Source organism: Megalobrama amblycephala, linkage group LG15, assembly GCF_018812025.1.
Source record: "Megalobrama amblycephala isolate DHTTF-2021 linkage group LG15, ASM1881202v1, whole genome shotgun sequence".
Classification (NCBI taxonomy): domain Eukaryota; kingdom Metazoa; phylum Chordata; class Actinopteri; order Cypriniformes; family Xenocyprididae; genus Megalobrama; species Megalobrama amblycephala.
In genome coordinates, this window is record NC_063058.1 from 2,882,182 (window position 1) to 2,902,695 (window position 20,514).

Here is a 20,514-nt window from a genome sequence, read left to right on the forward strand (position 1 = left end):
CATTCCCACCTTGCTTTTAATTGGCTTCTTGCTTTTCACTCTGCGACGTGGGCCAATGGGAGGAGGGATGGGCGGAGGAAGGGGCGGGCCCTTCAGCATGAGCGAATCCACCGCCAAGATGATGAAGGACAGTATAGACATCAAATTTAAGGATGTGGCTGGATGTGAAGAAGCCAAGGTGGAGATCATGGAGTTTGTCAATTTCCTAAAGAACCCAAAACAATATCTGGATTTGGGTGCTAAGATCCCTAAGGTACGACCTGACCGGAGGAAATCAAGCCGGTTGTTGTTGATAGAGCGTCGTTATTGATCCTCCTCTGTGTTTCTTCAGGGTGCTGTGTTGACCGGTCCTCCAGGAACAGGTAAAACGCTGCTGGCTAAAGCTACTGCCGGAGAAGCAAACGTTCCCTTCATTACAGTCAATGGCTCAGAGTTTCTCGAGATGTTCGTTGGCGTCGGTCCAGCCAGAGTAAGTCTGAGCAGTGAACTATTGATTTCAAATGATTGTATATTCCGGTACAGTACTTACTTTCATTTGTGTTTTTCTCTAGGTGAGAGACATGTTTGCGATGGCGAGGAAGAACGCCCCATGCATCCTCTTCATCGATGAGATTGATGCGGTGGGGAGGAAGAGGGGAGGTGGGAATTTCGGCGGGCAGAGTGAACAGGAGAACACACTCAATCAGCTTTTGGTGGAAATGGATGGTAAGCGGTCCAAAGTTGAGAACTTTAATCATTTTAAAATATAGGATATCTCATAGTTTGGTTTGTATAAATTCTTTTGAGATCTTGACTTGTCTTTAACCTGATAAATCCTTTAAAGATGCCAAATCAGCAGTGTAACTTATTTGTTTTTACAGGTTTCAATACAAGTACAAATGTTGTAGTTCTGGCTGGTACGAACAGACCTGATGTGCTTGACCCTGCATTGATGCGGCCAGGGAGGTTTGACAGACAGATTTTCTTGGGTAAGAACTTTTCCATTTACATTTTGTTCAGTGCCACAGAATGAAAAGTTTAATATACAGGGTGTCCGCAGGGCATTAAATAGCATTAAAAGTAATTAAATGGATTTTGCGAACATTAAGGCCTTAAATGGCATTGAAAAGCATTACATTTTATTCCTACAGGCATTACATTTTTTAGATAGTTTTGAAGAAAAATAATACTACCAGTTTATATTGAATATAGCCTTCAAAATGAATAACTTTGATTTGCTGTCACAAAATATGTTCATTGGTGTGATACACACACGGAACCGGTTTGGTAATTGCCTCCGGCTGGTGCAAAATTGTTGTAACGCCGCTTTGGACAGCGGCGGGCTGGGACATGGAGACGGAAGGCTGCATCAGTGTTGCTAACTTAGCGACTTTTCAGACCCCTTTTGCGACTTTTTTCTAAGAAAGCCATTGTGACGAATATACATGTTAACCTGATCTAGCTTCCAAGACCCATCGGTACTGCCGCACGAGCGCGAGATGCTTGCTTGCTTTCACCTCTCTCTGCGTCTGCTGTTATCCAGGATAAGTGTATTTTTTGAAGGGGCAAGTGAAAGAGAATTTGACTTGCCTGGCCAAACAAGGACCTGATTAAAATGTCAATTCAAAAAAAAAAAAAAAAAAAACTTGCGAGTGACAGATTTTATTACATTTTTACATTTAGTGTAAGTGGCGATCCATAGTGGATAATAATAGGCTGTGTAATGTACTGGTGATAACAAGGTTGCGCTGTTGAGGCTTGTGCACCATCTTGAGGAGAAATGGAAACATGAGCAAGCACACAAAAAGAATCTCAGTTAAACATACTGCGGTAAAAAATGAAAATGTGAACCATCAAGATTAAAAACGTGACACTGATTTCATACAACAGTTCAGTTAACAAATAGTTCATATTAAGTCACTTACATTTTAGATGGAGCATTGACTGTATGAAACTATTTTCGCTGCTAAAATAGTTTCAAACAAAGATCACAGCAGAACCATAGCGTAGCAACACTCACCCTGCATCCCAATGTGCATCCATCCACCTTATCTGCCCTAAATAGTAGTGAATATTACTAATGTCACATACTATTTAGGATGGATAGAATGCACATTGAGAGACAGGCTCAGCCTTGTTTTAGTTACTGAATGATTCAGCATTTTGAACGAATCGATTGAGTCAAAAATTCAATGACTCATTCATAAACAACTGCCTCATTTTTGAATGAATCGTTTGAATGAATGACTCACTTATTAAGATGGTTACTTGACGCCACCTACTGGTGGTTTAATTAAATTTTTAAAAGAATCATTTTCCCCCCAACATTTCTTACAATCTCATAACATTATTTAATACAGCTGTCATTTTTTTTTATTGTAAATTTGTAAAAGATTTCATTTGATTGGTAACAGTGTCTTATTCCAATTAAATTTATTGATCGAATTTAAGAATTTAAAAAGAAAGATGAATCATACATTTTACATGAATCATACAAGATGGGGAAGGGGGGGGGAGGGTCACAAATCTATCACAAATATGCAGATTTAAATGTCAAAGCTGCAATATTCTGAAAGGATATTGCTTCATAATTTGAAATTTATATGTACACCACAAAAATTTTTTTTTTTTTTTTTTTCCCCTCAGACAAGCAAACCTTTTACTCATATAAGTGAATGACAAAGCTTAATGTCGAGCCCTATATGAAGTCTTAATGGGCCACGTTTCAGTCACCATTTCATGTTGTCTGACAACAAAACCAGAAAAACATACAGATGAAACAATTTTATTAGGAATTTGGCTGTATTAACATATATTATGTGAGCAAAAAGGGTAGCAGCAGAGTAGCAAACAAATGTAAAGGGCTGACACTTGGCAGAATGCGAATACAACAATGACATGATGAATTTTCTAATTGCCGTATGACGTCATCTATCGACATTTAGCGACATATATATATATATATATATATATATATATATATACTTTTTTTTTTATTATGTTTTTCTGTTTAAGTGTTGGAAGTGTCGGTCTTTTATTTTCACAGCACCTGAACCTTTATTTTGAGAAAGCTAGCGTCTGACCTCTCATTATATTACAGTGTTTGTTTAATAGTTCTGTCTAATACATCATTAGAGCTGTTAAACAAAGAAAGTAAACAGTACATTAAAAAAAGTGTTATATAATTTGCTATAACCATTGGCGTTCAAACTGTCTGCATTCAGCAAACGTATTTATATAATTTTAAACAAGTCTTTTGAGTTTCCAATAAATATTTACTTCTATGAACCTCACAAACTTTAGCGAATCCAGCTGTTGGATCCTTTGAAATGACCACTAATAAAATTCTTGTGCAGTGGGCTTGGAACAAATAAGTTCGACTGAAGAGTGTCTAAGGTTTGTGTTCTGTCAATCCTTCAGGACCTCCTGATATTAAGGGTCGAGCATCCATATTCAGAGTGCACCTGCGGCCCCTCAAGCTGAACCCCAATCTGGATCGTGATGCAATTGCAAGGAAGATGGCAGCTGCCACACCTGGGTTCACGGGTGAGTGAGTGACGATTTAGTTAGATGCTAATTTTCCTATTGAAAAGAATAACTGTGCATGCCAAAGCAGGAAAATTATACGTTGTATGGTAATTATATATTTGAAATTCATGTTTGGGAGTAGGCTGATGGAGTTGATATGATAATTAAGAAATCACAAGTGTTGTCATAATATTGCTGTGTTATTGCTATGTAAAGACACCACATTTTCTCTCCTCCAGGTGCTGATATTGCAAATGTCTGTAATGAAGCAGCTCTCATTGCTGCTAGACATCTGAATGAATTCATCAATGTTAAGCATTTTGAGCAGGCCATCGACAGAGTCATCGGAGGTAAAGAAATGCAGAATATCCTTCATACATCCTACTAGCTGATACTTGTGATCTACATGTTCAGATCTGTTGCCAAAATAACAGCACAGGATATAAGAAAAAAATCAGGAATAATTGTGAGACACACTCAGTCATATAACTGCAGTCATATAATTCCTTAGATAGATTAGTGACGTCTGCAGTGGTGTACCTCAGGGTTCAGTCCTGGGTCCCATTCATTTTCTAATCTATATACTTCCTTCCATCAGACAACACAAAGTAGGGATATGAACTTACTTGAATAATTCTTAGTGGAGATGTAGCTGAAGCTTTGCGTATATGATTTCTTAAATCGGCTTATGCAGCCTGATTTTAAATCAAATCAAATTTTTAGTCATTGAAATTTTGTGCTCTCATCTTTCAGGGCTGGAGAAGAAGACTCAGGTATTACAACCCACTGAGAAAAAGACAGTAGCCTATCATGAAGCAGGACATGCTGTAGTGGGCTGGTTTCTCCAACATGCTGACCCATTGCTCAAGGTGAGGACCCTAAATGTAGTTTTATAGTTCAGTTTAAATTCAGTCATTCGTCTGTACATTGTTTTATTGAAATGTATTGGATTTGTTCACTTCTTGTTATCCCCTAAATGTGTGTTCCAGGTTTCCATAATTCCAAGAGGTAAAGGCCTGGGCTATGCACAGTACCTTCCGAAAGAGCAGTATTTATATACACGGGAGCAGCTATTTGACAGGATGTGTATGATGCTGGGTGGGCGTGTGGCCGAGCAGGTGTTTTTTGGCAAGATCACAACTGGGGCTCAAGACGACCTTAAGAAGATCACGCAGTCAGCGTATGCTCAGGTAGAGAGATTGTGCTTTCTTTGTGTGCTACAGAATTTGCTATAGTCATTATGCACTGATTTTCTGATGTTTTCCATTTAGCAGAAGCTTTCATCCAAAGCGATGTACAATACACTTACAGGAACAGAGCTGAAACTAACTGCCAGAATAGTTGATGAATCACTTTAACAATCATTAAAATTGTTAGCAGATTAAAGGTGCAATATGTAATATTTTTGCAGTAAAATATCCAAAAACCACTAGGCCAGTGTTATATATTTTGTTCACTTGAGTACTTACAATATCCCAAATGTTTGCAATTATTTGTAAATCGTGAGAAAATTGCAATTTTAACCCAAGGCTCCGGGACGTGTGAGGAGTCGCCTGTCAATTGCGTCATACCCGCGTTACCCTCGGTTTCCGAGGTTTTATTTTGTAGAAACCATGGAAACTCCAAAGACGCTTTAATATATTATGTGTTTTAATAGACAAGGGAACAACTGTTTTGATATATTTATAGACAGAAAACTAATAATTGTTATATAGCGCAGCACGTTTAGTCTTATTGTTTAAATCTATTTTTCTTGAGTACCATGCTTTACCACGCCTCAGAGAAAAACACTATTTTGTCAAGTAGCTAACATAGCATAATCAGATGCAGCTTTATTTTTAGTAACAATAATACAGTATTTTCAGTATTTGCTTGCTCATCCTATAACTTTTTGTTTACTAGCCAAATCACACTACCTTTATTTGACAATTTTCTTCCGCTACTTTTCTCACAGATTGTGCAGTTTGGCATGAGTGAGAAAGTAGGGCAGGTGTCATTTGACCTGCCCCGGCAAGGTGAGATGGTTCTGGAGAAGCCTTACAGCGAGGCTACGGCAGAACTCATTGATAAGGAGGTCAGAGATCTGGTCGACCGGGCCTTTAACAGAACACTGGAACTCGTCACTGAGAAACGAGAGCAGGTGGATATGGTGAGAACAATATCCTGGAAAACAGTTGTGCTTCAACCCACGCTTGGATTTATAACTTTAAATGGAGGGAAAGCATATCTAGTGGCCATTACAAAAGATTTTAAAGTGATATCAGAGATATCACAACTTCTGACCTGCGGAGTGCCTCAGGGTTCAGTCCTTGGTCCTACTGTTTTTCTCATTTACTTGCTTTCTTCCTTTAAATAATGCAACAAGGCAGTGTAATCATCAACAGATAAGTTGAGGTCACTTAGCTCTACCACAAAGTTTTTATAGTAGTCATTTGAGTGAAGCTAAGCTTTCAAAGTGACATTCTGTTTAAAATTGTATTGATTGAATACAAATATGCGTTTGTTTTTGTGAATAGGTTGGTAAGCGTTTGCTGGAAAAAGAAGTTCTAGACAAAGCTGATATGATAGAGTTGCTGGGACCCAGGCCATTTGAGGAGAAGTCCACATATGAGGAGTTTGTGGAGGGCACTGGCAGCTTTGAGGAAGATACAAGTCTTCCGGAAGGGTTGAAGGACTGGAACCAAGAGAGAGAAGAAATCCAGGAGGAGCCTCCAGCTTCACAGGAAAAACAGGCTGCTTAAAATGAACTCAGCCCTCAAAATACTTTCCACCTGCCTCTGATACTTGCCTTACTATAGAAAATTGGTGGGAAAGGAGAGTCTTCTTGGCTTGATAAAAGATTTGTGAATTTTGTTGGTATTTTCACTTCCCTTGTTAATTCAAATCAAGGGGATTTTATTGAATTTGAAATTCCTTAAACTATGCCGGGTAAACTTTAACACCCAACACCATGAGCTCTTTATGGCACATCTGCAACTCAGAATTGTATTAGTTATTTCTTTTATCCTTTGATTTCTGCCATTATATCATAAACTATATTCTATCCTTTTATGTACTCTTCCTCTTAATAGAAGTGGAAGAAACTGTATATTTGTACAATTTTCATTTGTGTGTTCTAAGGAAAAAAAAAATGTTTTGAAAAAGAAATTATTTAATTAAATTAAAGGATTCCTTTCATACATTTTTTTTCCCTTGAGGTCCATGTTAGTCAAGGTTTCTCACCAACAACAGTCCTTATTTTTCTCCTGACCAATTTCCACCTTTTTTCTGACCCTTAGAATTATTTAGGTAATTTCTACAGCTTGTATCTTAGTGCATCCTTGTATACATATTTATGATATATTTATATTCATGTCTATATTTACAGCATCTAATCTACAGAAAGGTTTCAGCATTTAAAAGACTTTTGTTATATTGTATTTCTAGGCCCTATACTGACACCAGCAGAAGTAGGGCATAGCTAGATGATTAATCACAATTCCCCTTCCAAGCATTCTGTTCATCAGGGACACTCCCATTTTAGATGGGTGAGATTTAGCCAAGATTCTTAGCCCAGAATCAGTGCAATCTAAAATATGTTTTGAGCTACAAATCGTATTACTATTTGAGGTTGTTAAAGTATGAAAGAGAATAAAAGCCCAGCTTAAGTTTGTGGATATTCTTTATGACAGGCTTCTACTCAGACAAAAGCTCTATTTGTTGCACTATTCTTTAGACCGAAAGGCGAACCTCTTAATCTGCAGATCACGTGCAGCCTTCTGTATCCTGCTTTAGTGTCTGCATGAGCAGTGCTGTCCATATAATGTCTCTCAAAGTAAATTGTACCACACTGCCTCCATTTAGAGTTAATTGGCAGGTGGTTGTGTCACAAGATCTGCTTTCTACAGTAAATACAGTAAAGTAGATCGGGGAAAGAAAGGGAAGAAAAACAGCCTGATCATTGACATTTTTCACATTTATTCCTGTTAGATTTTTGTCCTCGAATTCTCAAACTGTTAATGATTCTGGTAGTTTGTACATTTCTTCTCCAATGTGACCCTGTGTATAGATCATGCTTGACATCATTGAACCCTGTAATAACCCTGGTAACATATACAGTACAGCTTTTTGATAGGTGCATGAGTCCAGCAGTTTCCAACAAACTTTTCCTCTTGGTGATTTTCATTTGAACTGCCCACCCAATGGCTTCCTTCTCTTTTAGGATTATTTGTGAATCAGGTATATTTTAAGACACAATTTTTTGCTGTGCACCGGTGATCACAAATGAGGCCTTTGATGATGTCTTGATGTAAAATTGTTAAATTAATGACATTTAATGATACAGAGCTGTTAAAAACATATTGCTAAAAGATTATTATCCCTTACATCCATTCAAATGCAACTTTTGCAATTGCTATACTCTAAGTTAGGCCAGAAACATTCTACGCAAGTATGCAAACTCAGAATTCTTGTGTGGTTCTGTTGTGCATAATGTGTGTTCTTGTTACTTTGGCTGTGACAAACCTCAGTACTCAATGGGGAGAAGGCTACTTTCAGAAAGTTGGTCAAAATTAAAATAACATGTTCATCAGTATTCTCTTAAACTGCTGCACCATGATGTAGTTAATGATTCTTAACCCTATTCACATTTTGGATAACATATGTAAATGAAAGTAATGTGGTTATATTAGATGTGTATTATTTCCTGATAAAGTACGCATCTAGTATAGCCAAATTATTATTTTTGGATTTACATTGAGCAACAGACATTTGCGAGTGCCAGGACCGGAATTGAGAACCACTGACCTAACTGAAGTCTTCAGGATTACTAGAAAACTCCGGGTAGGTGTGGATATTTTTAATATAGGCTTTTTAAAAGATAAAAATCAATGTGAGTGCCTGGTTGTGGGATTTTATTTCTTCTATGCGATAGGATCCACCTACAATTGTTTAGGTGTGAAGCAGGTTGGTGCTAAACTCGGCTAGAAGGTGTCCCTCCAGAAGCAGGACCGGACACTTTTGCTTTATGCTAATACCCATCCCAAACCACCTTGCATCAATGTTGAGAATGCAACACATAATTTTAGTGCAATATGATTTGCGTTCTGACAAATTTTGAAACTGAATGATGCATGAAATTGAGATGACGAAGCTTGGAGTGTCTGTGTTCATGTACTTGCGTAGAGTATGTTTTAGGCCTTTGTTTCTGGGTCTCTCACTTTCATGCAGAATCTCCTCAAAGGACACTTTTGTTGGAAATTATTGTAACTGCTCTCTGTTCCTTCACACAGACATGTCCTGAACTACACTGTAGGTTCTCTGAATGTGTCTCATCACAGTTGCTTCCTCAACACATTGCTTTGTTCCTTAAACAGTTCCTTAATGATTCAAATCAGTTGCTCCTTAGATTCACATTGCTGGAGCTGGTGTGGTCCATAAATGCTACATCTTGCTTCAAGTTCTCCATATGCAGTAGTCACATGGAGAAGATTGAAAGTGACTAGGTCCCAAAGAGGCATCCCAAAATCCTGGTTGGATGAAGTCTGTTCCATCTTGAGGAAGAGCCTACACTTATCCCAGCTTATTGGAGCTGTCTTCTTGCCCATAATGGACAAGGGGATTGCATTATCTTTAATTGGGATCACCATGTCCTTTGATCCCAAAGGTTCCCCGTCTCCTTGCTTGAGAAGGAACCTCCACTCTCCAGACAAGGGCTTTGTTCTCTCCCTAAGCCCCTGTAGCTGCCCCTGGCTCAAGGCTGCTGGGATTGCGAACGCTCTATCTTCAGCATTGGCTCTGTGTTTTCGGAGTCGCTGTGGTGCTTTCGATCTCTCGGCTGTTGTTCCCCTTTTCCACCGCGGGTCCAGGAGGGCGAACGGACGTAACCGGTGTGTGGAAATCTAGGTAATGGCGGCTGCTGGCGATCTGTGGGGTCAACTTACAAAACCAACCAATGAAAAACAACTTCATAACCACTCACAACAATGATGTGGCTATAATTCTGTTCCAAACCCTAGTATGCTGCTTACCTAGGTGGCATTTTAATGCACCATATGTCCATTCATGACATGGAGGCTGTTCCAACAGGGGTGACCAGTCCTGTTCCTGTAGATCTGCCTAACTGCAGGGCTTAGATCTAACCCTGATCAAACAGACCTTTCTGTAATTATCAAGTGCTTCTGAAGATCTTAATTAGCTGGTTCCGTTGTATTTGATAAGGGCTGGCACTGAACTTTGCAGGAAGTTTGATCTCCAGCAAAAGGATTGGGCACCTCTGGTTTATAAGTTGTGTTCCAAGTTGCCTTGTTTTGGCCTAATACTTAAGTACTTTACACGTTCACGTAAGCATTTCAACCCACCCTTTGACACAAATGTCTTGCACTGATTTGACCTCCATATGAAAAGAACTAGTACAGGGCTAGCAACCCTGCTTCTGTAGGGTTACCATGCTGCAGAGTTTAGCTCCAACCCTAAGCAAACACATCTGAACAAGCTAATCATGTAAAGGATTACTTGAAAATTACAGGCAGGTGTGTCGAGCAGGTTTGGAACTGAAGTCTGCAGGAAGGTAGCCCTCCAGAAGCAGGGATTGCTACCCCTGCATTAGTGGGTAGCATCATAAAAGGGTAGTTTAAGGCACCCTTTCATGGAAGGCCAGTTTAATTCCAGACCCAATTAAACACCTCAACCTTAGGTCTTCAGGATCACTAGAAACTTCCAAGGAAGTATGTTCAGGGCAGGTTGAAGCTGAACTTTGCAAGACATTGACCCTCCAGTAGCAGGATTGATCACCCCTGGTTTTAGGGAAAGGGCATACATAACATTTCCATTTTAATTTCATCAAATGTATTTGCTTTGTTGTGTACAACTTGAAAGGTTATTGGCAACATTGAAACTGTTTGACCTGCTGACAGTGGTGTCAGGGGTAGCAGGATCAGTGATCAGTCACAGAGTTGCTGCCTATGAAGAGATCTGTAAACCAGTCACTTATGAGGTTACATGATGGTTAGGCTGCTGCTTTAGGCAGTAGACAGCAAAGCAGCTCACTAGATTTTGGAATAGAGTTCATATGATTCACGTCTGTTTGACTTCTCACCGAAAGGGATTTGCAGTAGCAAAGCAACCATTTTCAATGAGAGCTGTCAATCTAAGGCAACATGAGCAACAGATTCTTTTGGTGTTCATTTAAAGTTCAGTACCATGCAAATGCATAATGATACGATGAGGCAACTACTAATATAGTTGGATACAACAGTTAATTTGGAATGCCAATTAACAACCAAACATAAATATGAGGTGACCTTTGGTTTATTCGCTGTCATTGTGAACACCTCTCAGCATCCATTTTAAGCACTGACAGCACTGAATTGGGCCAAGACAAATGTTAATCACATAACTTGGAGACCAGACAGCATAAAATGTAAGGGTTCTAGGTAATGCTAATATGAATTGCTCAGAGTGGAGTGGCACTAACATTGCCTCATAGTTAATATTTAATATGTACACATTTGTGCACTTCAGCTCAGAACTTAATCAAATAATAATGTGCTCACTGTAGAATTCCATGGAACTGACTGTACATGTAGCCAAGTATTCAACATTCTCCACTGAAAATATTATCCATCTGTTTTTTTTGTCTTGTGAACATCCAGTGAACATTCTGTCATAGACAATAGAGTGCTGCTGGAATGAGTCCTAAAACAGAAAATAGCTAGCATTTTTGTCCATCCGGCTCCCTTGTCCCAAAGTCAATGGATTTTGAGGGAGGGGTTCTAGCAGACCAATCACAGCACTTGCGATCCGTGTAGAATTGACGCGTTGTTACATTTTTGGAGCTACATGCTACATATATCCTGTGATATAACAACAGCGTAAGTTCAACACAGAAGTATAAATCAGCCTTTAGGCACATTCAGTCATCATCGGACTGGTTTAATTCTTCAGGATTTCTGGGAGACGTGTGTGTTGCTATCTTTAATGGTCCCCCTGGAAACAAAGTCGTCATGACACCAAACCCCCTCATGGAAGCCGTTGTGTTTACAACTGTGACAATGAGCGCTTATCAGGATCAACTAAATGCTGGATTTTCAAAAGTATGTGAAGTTCACAGCATAGACCAAGGGTGCAAAACTGGAGGGCCATAGCCCTGCAGAGTTTTAACCCTGCTTCAACACATAGCCTATTCATTATTCCCTACATTATTTCATTAATATACGATTGAGTGAATTCAGACACTGAGTGTGCTGGAGGGGCAGCCACTTTATATATGCTTTCTGTTTAATAAACATTTGAATCTGAACAAACTGGCATCTCCAGTAGTAATGAAAAGATGTATCTTGAACCCTGTCATGAAAACTTTGTATAAACCTTAGATAAACAATGTAGTAATCAATTAAAAATGAATGTATACCTGCATGATATTACGCTGTAGCCACATTGGACAAGTGGTTTGGAAAATGGATGGATGGATGATTCAGCTGCGGCGCCATCTTCTGGTCAGATGTTGGAATTCATTCAGCATGCGACTCTCACAGTGCATTATGGGTATTCTTTAGCCATTGTGCGTACATCAGTTGTACACTCATTGTTGCGATGAATTATGGGATTGAAAGAGTGCAATCGATAACGTCCACTATGTTTTTGGACACCACTACAAATGGCTGTCCCCTCAAATAGTGCCCTATTTAAGGGTATAGGGGTGATTTCCGACACAGCCCTGACATTTTCAAATAAGGATTTGATTAGCTGAATCAGGTGTGTTTAATTACGGTTGAAGCTAAACTCTGCAAGGCTGTGGCCCTCCAGGAACTGAGTTTTGTACCAGTGGCATAAACTTTTTAAAATGTGTCCGAGAGTTTTACATGGTGGTCTGTTATTGCAGGGACTAGTGTTGTGAAAAGAACCGACTTCGGTACCAAGTCGATGCTGAAATTTTAAAAATTTGAGGCTTTGAGTGCTTTTGAATGGATTTGTAAACACCTCTGATTGGTCATTGTGTTTAAGCTCTCATCTGATATGTCTGTGATTGGCTTCAATGATCGACGCTTCAAAAACATGTTGTAAATACACAAAAATGACGCTCTTTGCCGAGCGCTTGCACAGATACACATGGGAACGTTTGAAAGCAGGCATCTTCCGTGTGCTTTCAAACGCTCTTGTGCATTGATCATTGTAGCCAATCACAGACATATCAGATGAGTGTGTGAACATAACAGCCAATCAGAGGTGTTTACAAATCTGCTCAACAGCGTTCAAAGCATCAAATTTTTAAAATTTCAGTACTGGGTGGTGAAATCTGTACTTTTGACAACACTAGCAGGGACATAGACTTTACATTTTCATGCCCCTAAACATGACGCTGAACAAAATGGACTATGATTGGTTGCTTTACATGTCGATCAGACGGCCTCTGGGTGGTCCTTGGTCAATAGAGTCCAGATCTTCTGCCGCCAGTCTGAAGTTCTGGCTATGTGAAACTAGGGTGATGTTAACTTCCAGGTTGGTGTTATTCCTGCAGCACTCTATTTCTCTTTTGAGGACTGGAATGATTTAGCATTGACTTACTAAATAATTATTTAATTTTAAACCTCCTGATAAAAAATCTGTGAGCTGACTCACTCGCTGGGGATTCTGTATGATTCTCCTCATCTGAGTCAGCAAACACCTCTCCCAGCTCCTGGTCAGACATGTCTGTGAGCTCCGTCAGGTCCAGGAGGTCAAAGTGTACCTCCAGAGAGGACACACTGCTGAGAGGCTCTGAGATCAGGCAGAGGACATCAGAATGTAACTACATCACTAAGAGCAATGAGACTTTTACCATCATAAATCGATGCGTACTATTGGTTGAATCTAAAGCAAATATGTCTGGCTTATATATCTAGGTCAATGTTAATGTTAAGGTCAATTGTAGTGAAAATGCTGTGACTTACAAAAAAATCATAATGGTCTTATAATTTCTGTTGCATAAAATCAAATTCTTTTGATTAGGAGTAGAATATGACCCAGATGTGTTCTTGAGAGGTCACCATTTTACTCACGTCGTTTCTCTGTGATCAGCACCTGGCTGCCATGATGGGCCGGGGTACCAACATGCTCTCCTGAGGCATTGTGGGATGCCTCACTGGTGAGACTGGCAGAGCTGGAAGACTTCAGAAGCTTCTGGAACTCTCGGTCTCGAAGTGGCTCTAAAAATATTTTTTAAATATAGAACAGAAAGGTTTTATAACCTTACTGTACAATGCATATCTAATGTACAGTAAATATACACATAGAAATATATAAAAGAAAAAGAAATTTATAATATATCTGTTTTGCTGAGAAAAAAAAATGTAGTAGTGTTTGCCCATTGCCACAATATTAGTGTATTCTAGGTGGTAACCAGGTCGTTGCTATGCAGTTGCTAGGGTGTTCTGAGTGGTTGTTAGTGCACTGCTATGGAATTGCAGAGGGTTCTGGGTACTTGTGAACACAATATTTGCAAGGGTGTTCTTCTTTGTGGTAGTCTGAGCATTGCTATGCGGTTGCTAGGGTGTTCTCCATGTCTCGTTCTCTAATGGGGTTTGCCAGTGGTTGCCAAAGAAGTGAAACAGAAGATGCTTGTGTTTCACTGACTGTTTAAAGAGCTTGCAGCCATCTATTGATTTCTTGCCGCAGTAGTCAAAGCAGACAAGCATTTTATGGTTGAAAGCAGTTCAATTACACACATGGGACATGAAAACAAGTGGACAACATGATCTACCTCTGTATTTTTGGAGCACAAACATTTTACCCTCCATTATTTTTTAATAAAACATATTAACCAAATTATTTTGGGTAAAATATTTTTTCTTTTTGTATTAATTATTTATTAAAGGGGTCATATAATGCCACTTTTACAAGATGTAAAATAAGTCTCTGATGTCCCCAGAGTGTGTATGTGAAGTTTAAGCTCAAAATACCCCACAGATAATTTTTTATAGCATGTTAAATGTCACTTTTTGAGGGTGAGCAAAAACGCTCTGTTTTTGTGTGTGTCCCTTTAAATGCAAATGAGCTGCTGCTCACAAGAAGAGGGCGGAGTTTCAAGAGCTCGAGTTAGCAGCTCCGATTACCTCAGACAGACTCACTGAAAATGTCAGAAACTGTTTCTTGAGAAACTCAAGAAGAAGTGACAACATGTAGAATGCAACAGGACGTTTCTGAAAGGTTAGTTGATGAATTTATGTAGCTTTTGTGGAGTTAACTATCTTAAAATCATTGATTAGCATATTTTATCATGATAATCTATAAACCGTTTGTGTGGGAACTGTTGTAAGATCCTACAGAGCCAGATAATATGCTGCATGAAGACAGAACAGGTATAGTTTAGTTTAATTACGGTTATAACTTATGTTGTCATCTTTCTTTTATGACATGCTATTGCATTTGTGTTACATATTGCAATAACATGGTCTCACCCTCTTTGTTGCGTGTTCTCGGGGGCGGGGTTTATGTAAATTTTAGGGTTAGTGATGTCACTAACCCGGGAAGAAGCTTGTTGTAGTCCCTACCAGCCATTTATTGTAGTCCTTAAACAGAGATTTCTGTAAAAGAAAATATCTTCCTTTGCATTGAACTTTGAGTGCTTTAACTTTGCAGATGTTGTTTATGCTCAAACAGCAACATTACACACTGACTAAAGTTAAAAAAGTGAAATCATAAACAACCCCTATTTGTAAAATTTGTATTAATTATTTTTGCTCTTAAAGGTACCCTAGAATTAAAAATTGGATTTACCTTGGCATAGTTGAATAACAAGAGTTCAGTACATGGAAATGACATACAGTGAGTCTCAAACCCCATTGTTTCCTCCTTCTTATATAAATCTCATTTGTTTAAAAGACCTCTGAAGAACAGGCGAATCTCAACATAACACTGACTGTTATGTAACAGTCGGGATCATTAATATGTACGCCCCAATATTTGCATATGCCAACTCACAAGCACAAGCAAGGGCAGCCAGTATTAACGTCTGGATCTGTGCACAGCTGAATCATCAGACTAGGTAAGCAAGCAAGAACAATAGTGAAAAATGGCAGATGGAGCAATAATAACTGACATGATCCATGATATCATGATATTTTTAGTGATATTTGTAAATTGTCTTTCTAAATGTTTCGTTAGCATGTTGCTAATGTACTGGTTAAAGTTACCATCGTTTCTTACTGTATTCACGGAGACAAGAGAGCCGTCGCTATTTTCATTTTTTAAACACTTGCAGTCTGTATAATTCATAAACACAACTTCATTCTTTATAAATCTCTCCAATAGTGTGTAATGTTAGCTTTAGCCACGGAGCATAGCCTCAAACTCATTCAGAATCAAATGTAAACATCCAAATAAACACTGTACTTACGCGATTAGACATGTTGCATGACGAACACTTTGTAAAGATCCATTTTGAGGATTATATTAGCTGTGTGAACTTTGTTTATGCTGTTTAAGGCAAGCTCGAGCTCCGGGGGAGGGGAGCCGCATTTAAAGGGGTATTTAAAGGGGCCGCAGCCTGAATCGGTGCATATTTAATGATGCCCCAAAATAGGCAATTAAAAAAATGAATTAAAAAAAATGTATGGGGTATTTTGAGCTGAAACTTCACATACACATTCAGGGGACACCTTAGACTTATATTACATCTTTTGAAAACACGTTCTACGGCACCTTTAATACCATTTTATTTAATTGTGTATTTTTATAAAAATTATAGAACTTATTACTCCAAAACTGTCTATATCTCAAAACATAATGTAGATAAATATTTAAAGTTCCCCTATATTATGCTTTTCTGAATATTACCTTTCATGCAGTATAATATAGCTGTGAATGTAAAAGGTCTGCAAAGATCAAAGTGCAGATGAATGGAGTTACCGTTGCTAAAAAAGAGAACCGATTCTGAACTGCTGAAACGAGTTGCCAGTAACTTCAGTGTCACTTCCTGCTCAAACCTACATAGGTTTGTAACAAATTTGCATAATGCCAGCATATGGTCTTAATTGGCTGCCAGTAAACAACATCTATTTTACTCCTCCCCCAAAACCCTGTAGTTGTAGCTGAGACTGGAAGAGTTTCGTTCGTGTAGTTCTTGTCGAGAAGATGCTGTTTTCTGAGCTGCAAGTCCAATTTGTACGCACTTCAAAAGGAAAAGGACTCGCACTAGAATTGAATAAAACAACACCATCATTCATATCACTGTTTATTAAGTGCTGAGGAAGATCCAGTGCTAAAATTCAGATGGTAATAGACATTTGGTTTCTGATGAACGCTGTAAGGCATAGACCAATCATCACAACAGATTGAACCATCTGACCAATCAGAGCAGAGTAGGATCTCAGAAGGGAGGGTTTAGAGAGACTGAATCTTTGATCTAACCGTTTCAATCACTGTGAGAAAAGAGCGGATGCTGCAATGTATAGTGTTTTTTGATCTTGGATGCACTTCAGCCTATAGTAGAAGACTCCAAAACAAAATTAGGCATAACGAGGGCATAACCTTAAAGGGTTAGTTCACCCAAAAATGAAAATAATGTAATTAATTACTCACCCTCATGCTGTTCCACAACAGTAAGACCTTCATTCATCTTCAGAACGCAAATTGAGATATTTTTGTTGAAATCCAATGGCTCAGTGAGGCCTGCATAGCCAGCAATGACATTTCCTCTCTCAAGATCCATAAATGTACTAAAAACATATTTAAATCAGTTCATGTGTGTACAGTGGTTCAATATTTATATTATAAAGCGACGAGAATATTTTTGGTGCGCCAAAAAAACAAAATAACGACTTATTAATTTCAAAACACTGCTTCAGGAAGCTTTGGATCATAATTAATCGGCGTATCGAATCAGCTGTTCGGAGCGCCAAAGTCACATGATTTCAGCAGTTTGGCGGTTTGACATGCGATCCAAATCATGATTCGACACGCTGATTCATAACGCTCCGAAGCTTCCTGAAGCAGTGTTTTGAAATCAGCCATCACTATATAAGTCGATATTTTGCTTTTTTGGTGCACCAAAAATATTCTTGTGGCTTTATAATATTAATATTGAACCACTGTACTCACATGAACTGATTTAAATATGTTTTTAGTACATTAATGGATCTTGAGAGAGGAAATGTCATTGTTCCCTATGGAGGCCTCACTGAGCCATCGGATTTCAACAAAAATCTTAATTTGTGTTCTGAAGATGAACGAAGGTCTTACAGGTGTGGAACGGCATGAGGGTGAGTAATAAATGACAGAATTTTCATTTTTGGGTGAACTAACCCTTTAAAGGCTATCACAAAGCTTGTGTTCTTGTATTCTGTCTGTGCTCCAAGAACGTGGCATTTTGTGTGGTTTGGCGAGGCTCTTTTCCTGTAGTAGCAGCTGGAGCTGTGCTGAATGTGGACTTGCAAAAACATAAGGGTGAAAAAAAGGAAATGACATTAAAAAATTTGCATACAAGTCAGAATGCATGACTAATTGTATGAATTATTTTACATTATTTTTTAAAATAATGAATCACACTAAATTAACATTAAATTGACAGACCTAAAAAAACTCTCCTCTTTGTGAGAAGACAGAAGCAGCAGAATGGATACCTCAGAACATATTTAACAGATTCATCCAATTTCTCAGTACGTAAACTTTTTTTATCAGTTCCATAACATGTTTTATCCCACATCTCAAGAATCTATTATGTGATGATACAGAGTTTTCCAGCTGCGGCTGTTCTCCGCAGTCTGCGGGTCATCCCTCCCTACCGCACACCTCTCATTAGCCCACACACAGCAGATTCCACTGGCTTGTTCTCTTTTTGTGTTTGCCAGTCATGCAAATATTGGTGCAGGGATTGCTATATATTGGGGTATTCCAAAAGGCTCTCAATCTAAACCATACATGCCAAAATGAACTATATTTTTAGCATCACCCAGTGGTACCCAAGTCCCATTGTCCCTAAGTAACCGCTGCAAAGATGCAACTCAATGTCAAATTCTAAAAAAGGGTCGCATCCAAAAATCCCTCTCGCTCATGACCTTTGCCGTTCATTCAGATTTCATCTTTAGTAACCATTTGACAGTTCTGCTATAATTCATAAGCCACCACCCTAAATGCATCCAAGTTACTGTGCCTTTTCCCATGTGCATAAATGCAAGCTGCCCGCGCCAAGCACTACCGGCTTCTTTGACTGCCTGCTTTGTCTGTGCGTTCAAGAAAAAAAAAAAGACATGGTGGCAGCTCTTACAGTGGGCTATTGAATGCAATGGGTGTGCGTGTTTAAATGCGTCGCAGCTAGCTGGCTGAAGAAATGTTTGCTCTTACCTGCAGCACTAGAGTCTGCCTGAGCCTCCATTAAGTCTATTGTAGCAGCCGGTGCAATGCTGTTAGGCGTCGCAGCCAGGATTAGAGGGAGCGCCTCCTGTCTCGTGTACGCTCTCTATCTCTTTCTAGCTCCTCGCTCTCTCTCTCTCTCTCTCTCACTCTCTCTCTCTCTCTCCCTCTCTCTTCCCCACCCCTTCATGCACAGTCACACATTCACTCCTATTGTCACTGCAGCGCACATAACAGTGACACAGAAAGAGTCCCACTAGAGAGAAACGCAGTCAGCCACTACACAACTGCCACACTGCATGACACACCAAAATGGGGAAGAGAGCGAGGGAGGGTGGTGCCCATAGACAATAAAAATGATTTAGATAGACAGGCAGAGGTCTACTGATCCAGCACAGGTTTGGAAATAAGATGAAGTGAGGAAAAAAATAGGAATTACTGTGTTTAGATGATTATCATTTACTTTTGTTCATTTCATAAAAAAATTAATAATTTTGAAAGATTTTATGCATTAAACAGTCACTGGCTAATAGTTGTCGTAGTTGAAGGCCAGAAAAATAGGCGGAGTACACAGATGCTTAGCCAACACATTGTTAGCACATGGTCCTATTAAAATTCAGTCGGGTAGTAACAACCCCAGTACTCGAGGGGCCATAATGTTACTTTCAAATGTCTGTGCCATAATTCTGTAAGCTAGTCCTATAAACATCGACTTCATCTAAAATTTTCCACGCCCTGTTCCTTAGTGATGGGAGAAACTAATATTTTCGAAGCTTTGAATCAATTGAACCAATTTCTTCGCAAAATAATTCACTGTTTCGAAGCACTCGATATGCCATACACTGGTAATGCCTGTGTAAATGCAGTGACAAACCAAATTCATATGTTTTATTGAAGGTGTAATCTATTAAATGCAAATGACAAACCATCTAATACCATTAAATATAAAGTCTTTTTGTAATATGTAGTTTTATTAAAGCTGCAGTCCGTAAGTGTTTCCTCTTTGTCGCCATCTCTGTTTGAAACCTGCAATTGCAGTTATTTGTGGAATTATCATCTTTACATGGGTTGTGCATTGGCACGGCTCCTCAGCGTGGATGAATCTAATGTTTGCTGTCAGTCACCACATCGGTGTGGATACTGTACTTCAGAAATACAGATTGTAGTTTTGGAAGTATGACCAAAGTAAGAATTTTCACCGGAAAATTCATGATGGAAAATACCGGAAAATACAAAATGTCATCTGAACAAGTAAGTAACATGTCTTTCACTTTTGTTCTCACCAACTGAGAAAAAAAGCATTACAATAAATTGTGCTGCCAAACAATCGCTTAGCTCGGATCACGTCAAACCATGCAAATTATTATTATTGTTATACGTTGTTCTCAGATTGTTAATGTTAACAACATCAGCATTGCATAACTATGTGTATTTAGTGTGTATTAGTGTTACCTGTAGATTTCAATTTATGTACAGTCTAATCTCTAACAATAATTTGTCATACCATACATTAATTTTTGCAGCTGCTGTGAGAAAAGGCTATAAATGGTCCTACTCACATGTGATATAGCCTAGTTAGTTGGGACTTCTTCTTTATGTAAACATACGTGATATAATGACGCAAAGAGAAACGGTGATATGCTCGAATTTCCTGTGAAAACCCACCAGTACCATGTGAATTATAGAACATTATTACAAGCT

General features: G+C 38.8%; 2 protein-coding genes across 3 annotated transcripts in view; one reads left to right on the forward strand and one right to left on the reverse strand.

The window, feature by feature from the left end:
- The window catches only part of afg3l1 (AFG3-like AAA ATPase 1), a 16,785-nt gene extending 10,099 nt beyond the window's left edge, over positions 1-6,686 (forward strand). The window contains exons 7-16 of the mRNA XM_048158412.1: positions 1-253; positions 332-469; positions 552-705; positions 861-968; positions 3,400-3,525; positions 3,747-3,857; positions 4,261-4,376; positions 4,497-4,697; positions 5,462-5,656; positions 6,024-6,686. The exon at positions 1-253 is cut by the window's left edge and continues 18 nt beyond it. Of these exons, the coding sequence (XP_048014369.1) occupies positions 1-253; positions 332-469; positions 552-705; positions 861-968; positions 3,400-3,525; positions 3,747-3,857; positions 4,261-4,376; positions 4,497-4,697; positions 5,462-5,656; positions 6,024-6,248 (1,627 nt within the window). The 3' untranslated portion in view covers positions 6,249-6,686. The remainder of the gene's footprint in view (positions 254-331; positions 470-551; positions 706-860; positions 969-3,399; positions 3,526-3,746; positions 3,858-4,260; positions 4,377-4,496; positions 4,698-5,461; positions 5,657-6,023) is intronic.
- Positions 6,687-7,447: 761 nt separating this feature from the next.
- Positions 7,448-19,109, reverse strand: dbndd1 (dysbindin domain containing 1). 2 transcript variants are annotated; one of them, XM_048158414.1, is made up of 4 exons: positions 18,805-19,109; positions 13,524-13,670; positions 13,105-13,242; positions 7,448-9,411 (listed from the first exon to the last, which is right to left on the reverse strand). In XM_048158414.1, exons 1-4 carry the CDS (start codon positions 18,833-18,835, stop codon positions 9,239-9,241), a joined length of 489 nt encoding a protein of 162 aa, XP_048014371.1. In that variant the 5' UTR covers positions 18,836-19,109; the 3' UTR covers positions 7,448-9,238. The 2 variants fall into 2 exon arrangements, with proteins under 2 accessions (XP_048014371.1, XP_048014370.1); XM_048158413.1 differs by having other exon boundaries at positions 7,448-9,423.
- Positions 19,110-20,514: the final 1,405 nt, after the last annotated feature.

What these genes read in the sequence shown, in the direction of transcription:
- dbndd1 (XM_048158413.1), bottom strand. Translation starts at nt 18,835, where the DNA reads ATGGAGGCTCAGGCAGACTCTAGTGCTGCAG. An exon ending in GGCAGACTCTAGTGCTGCAG is followed by an intron (nt 13,671 to 18,804) that starts GTAAGAGCAAAC and finishes AAATATTTTTAG; the next exon opens with AGCCACTTCGAGACCGAGAG. An exon ending in GCTGATCACAGAGAAACGAC is followed by an intron (nt 13,243 to 13,523) that starts GTGAGTAAAATG and finishes GCCTGATCTCAG; the next exon opens with AGCCTCTCAGCAGTGTGTCC.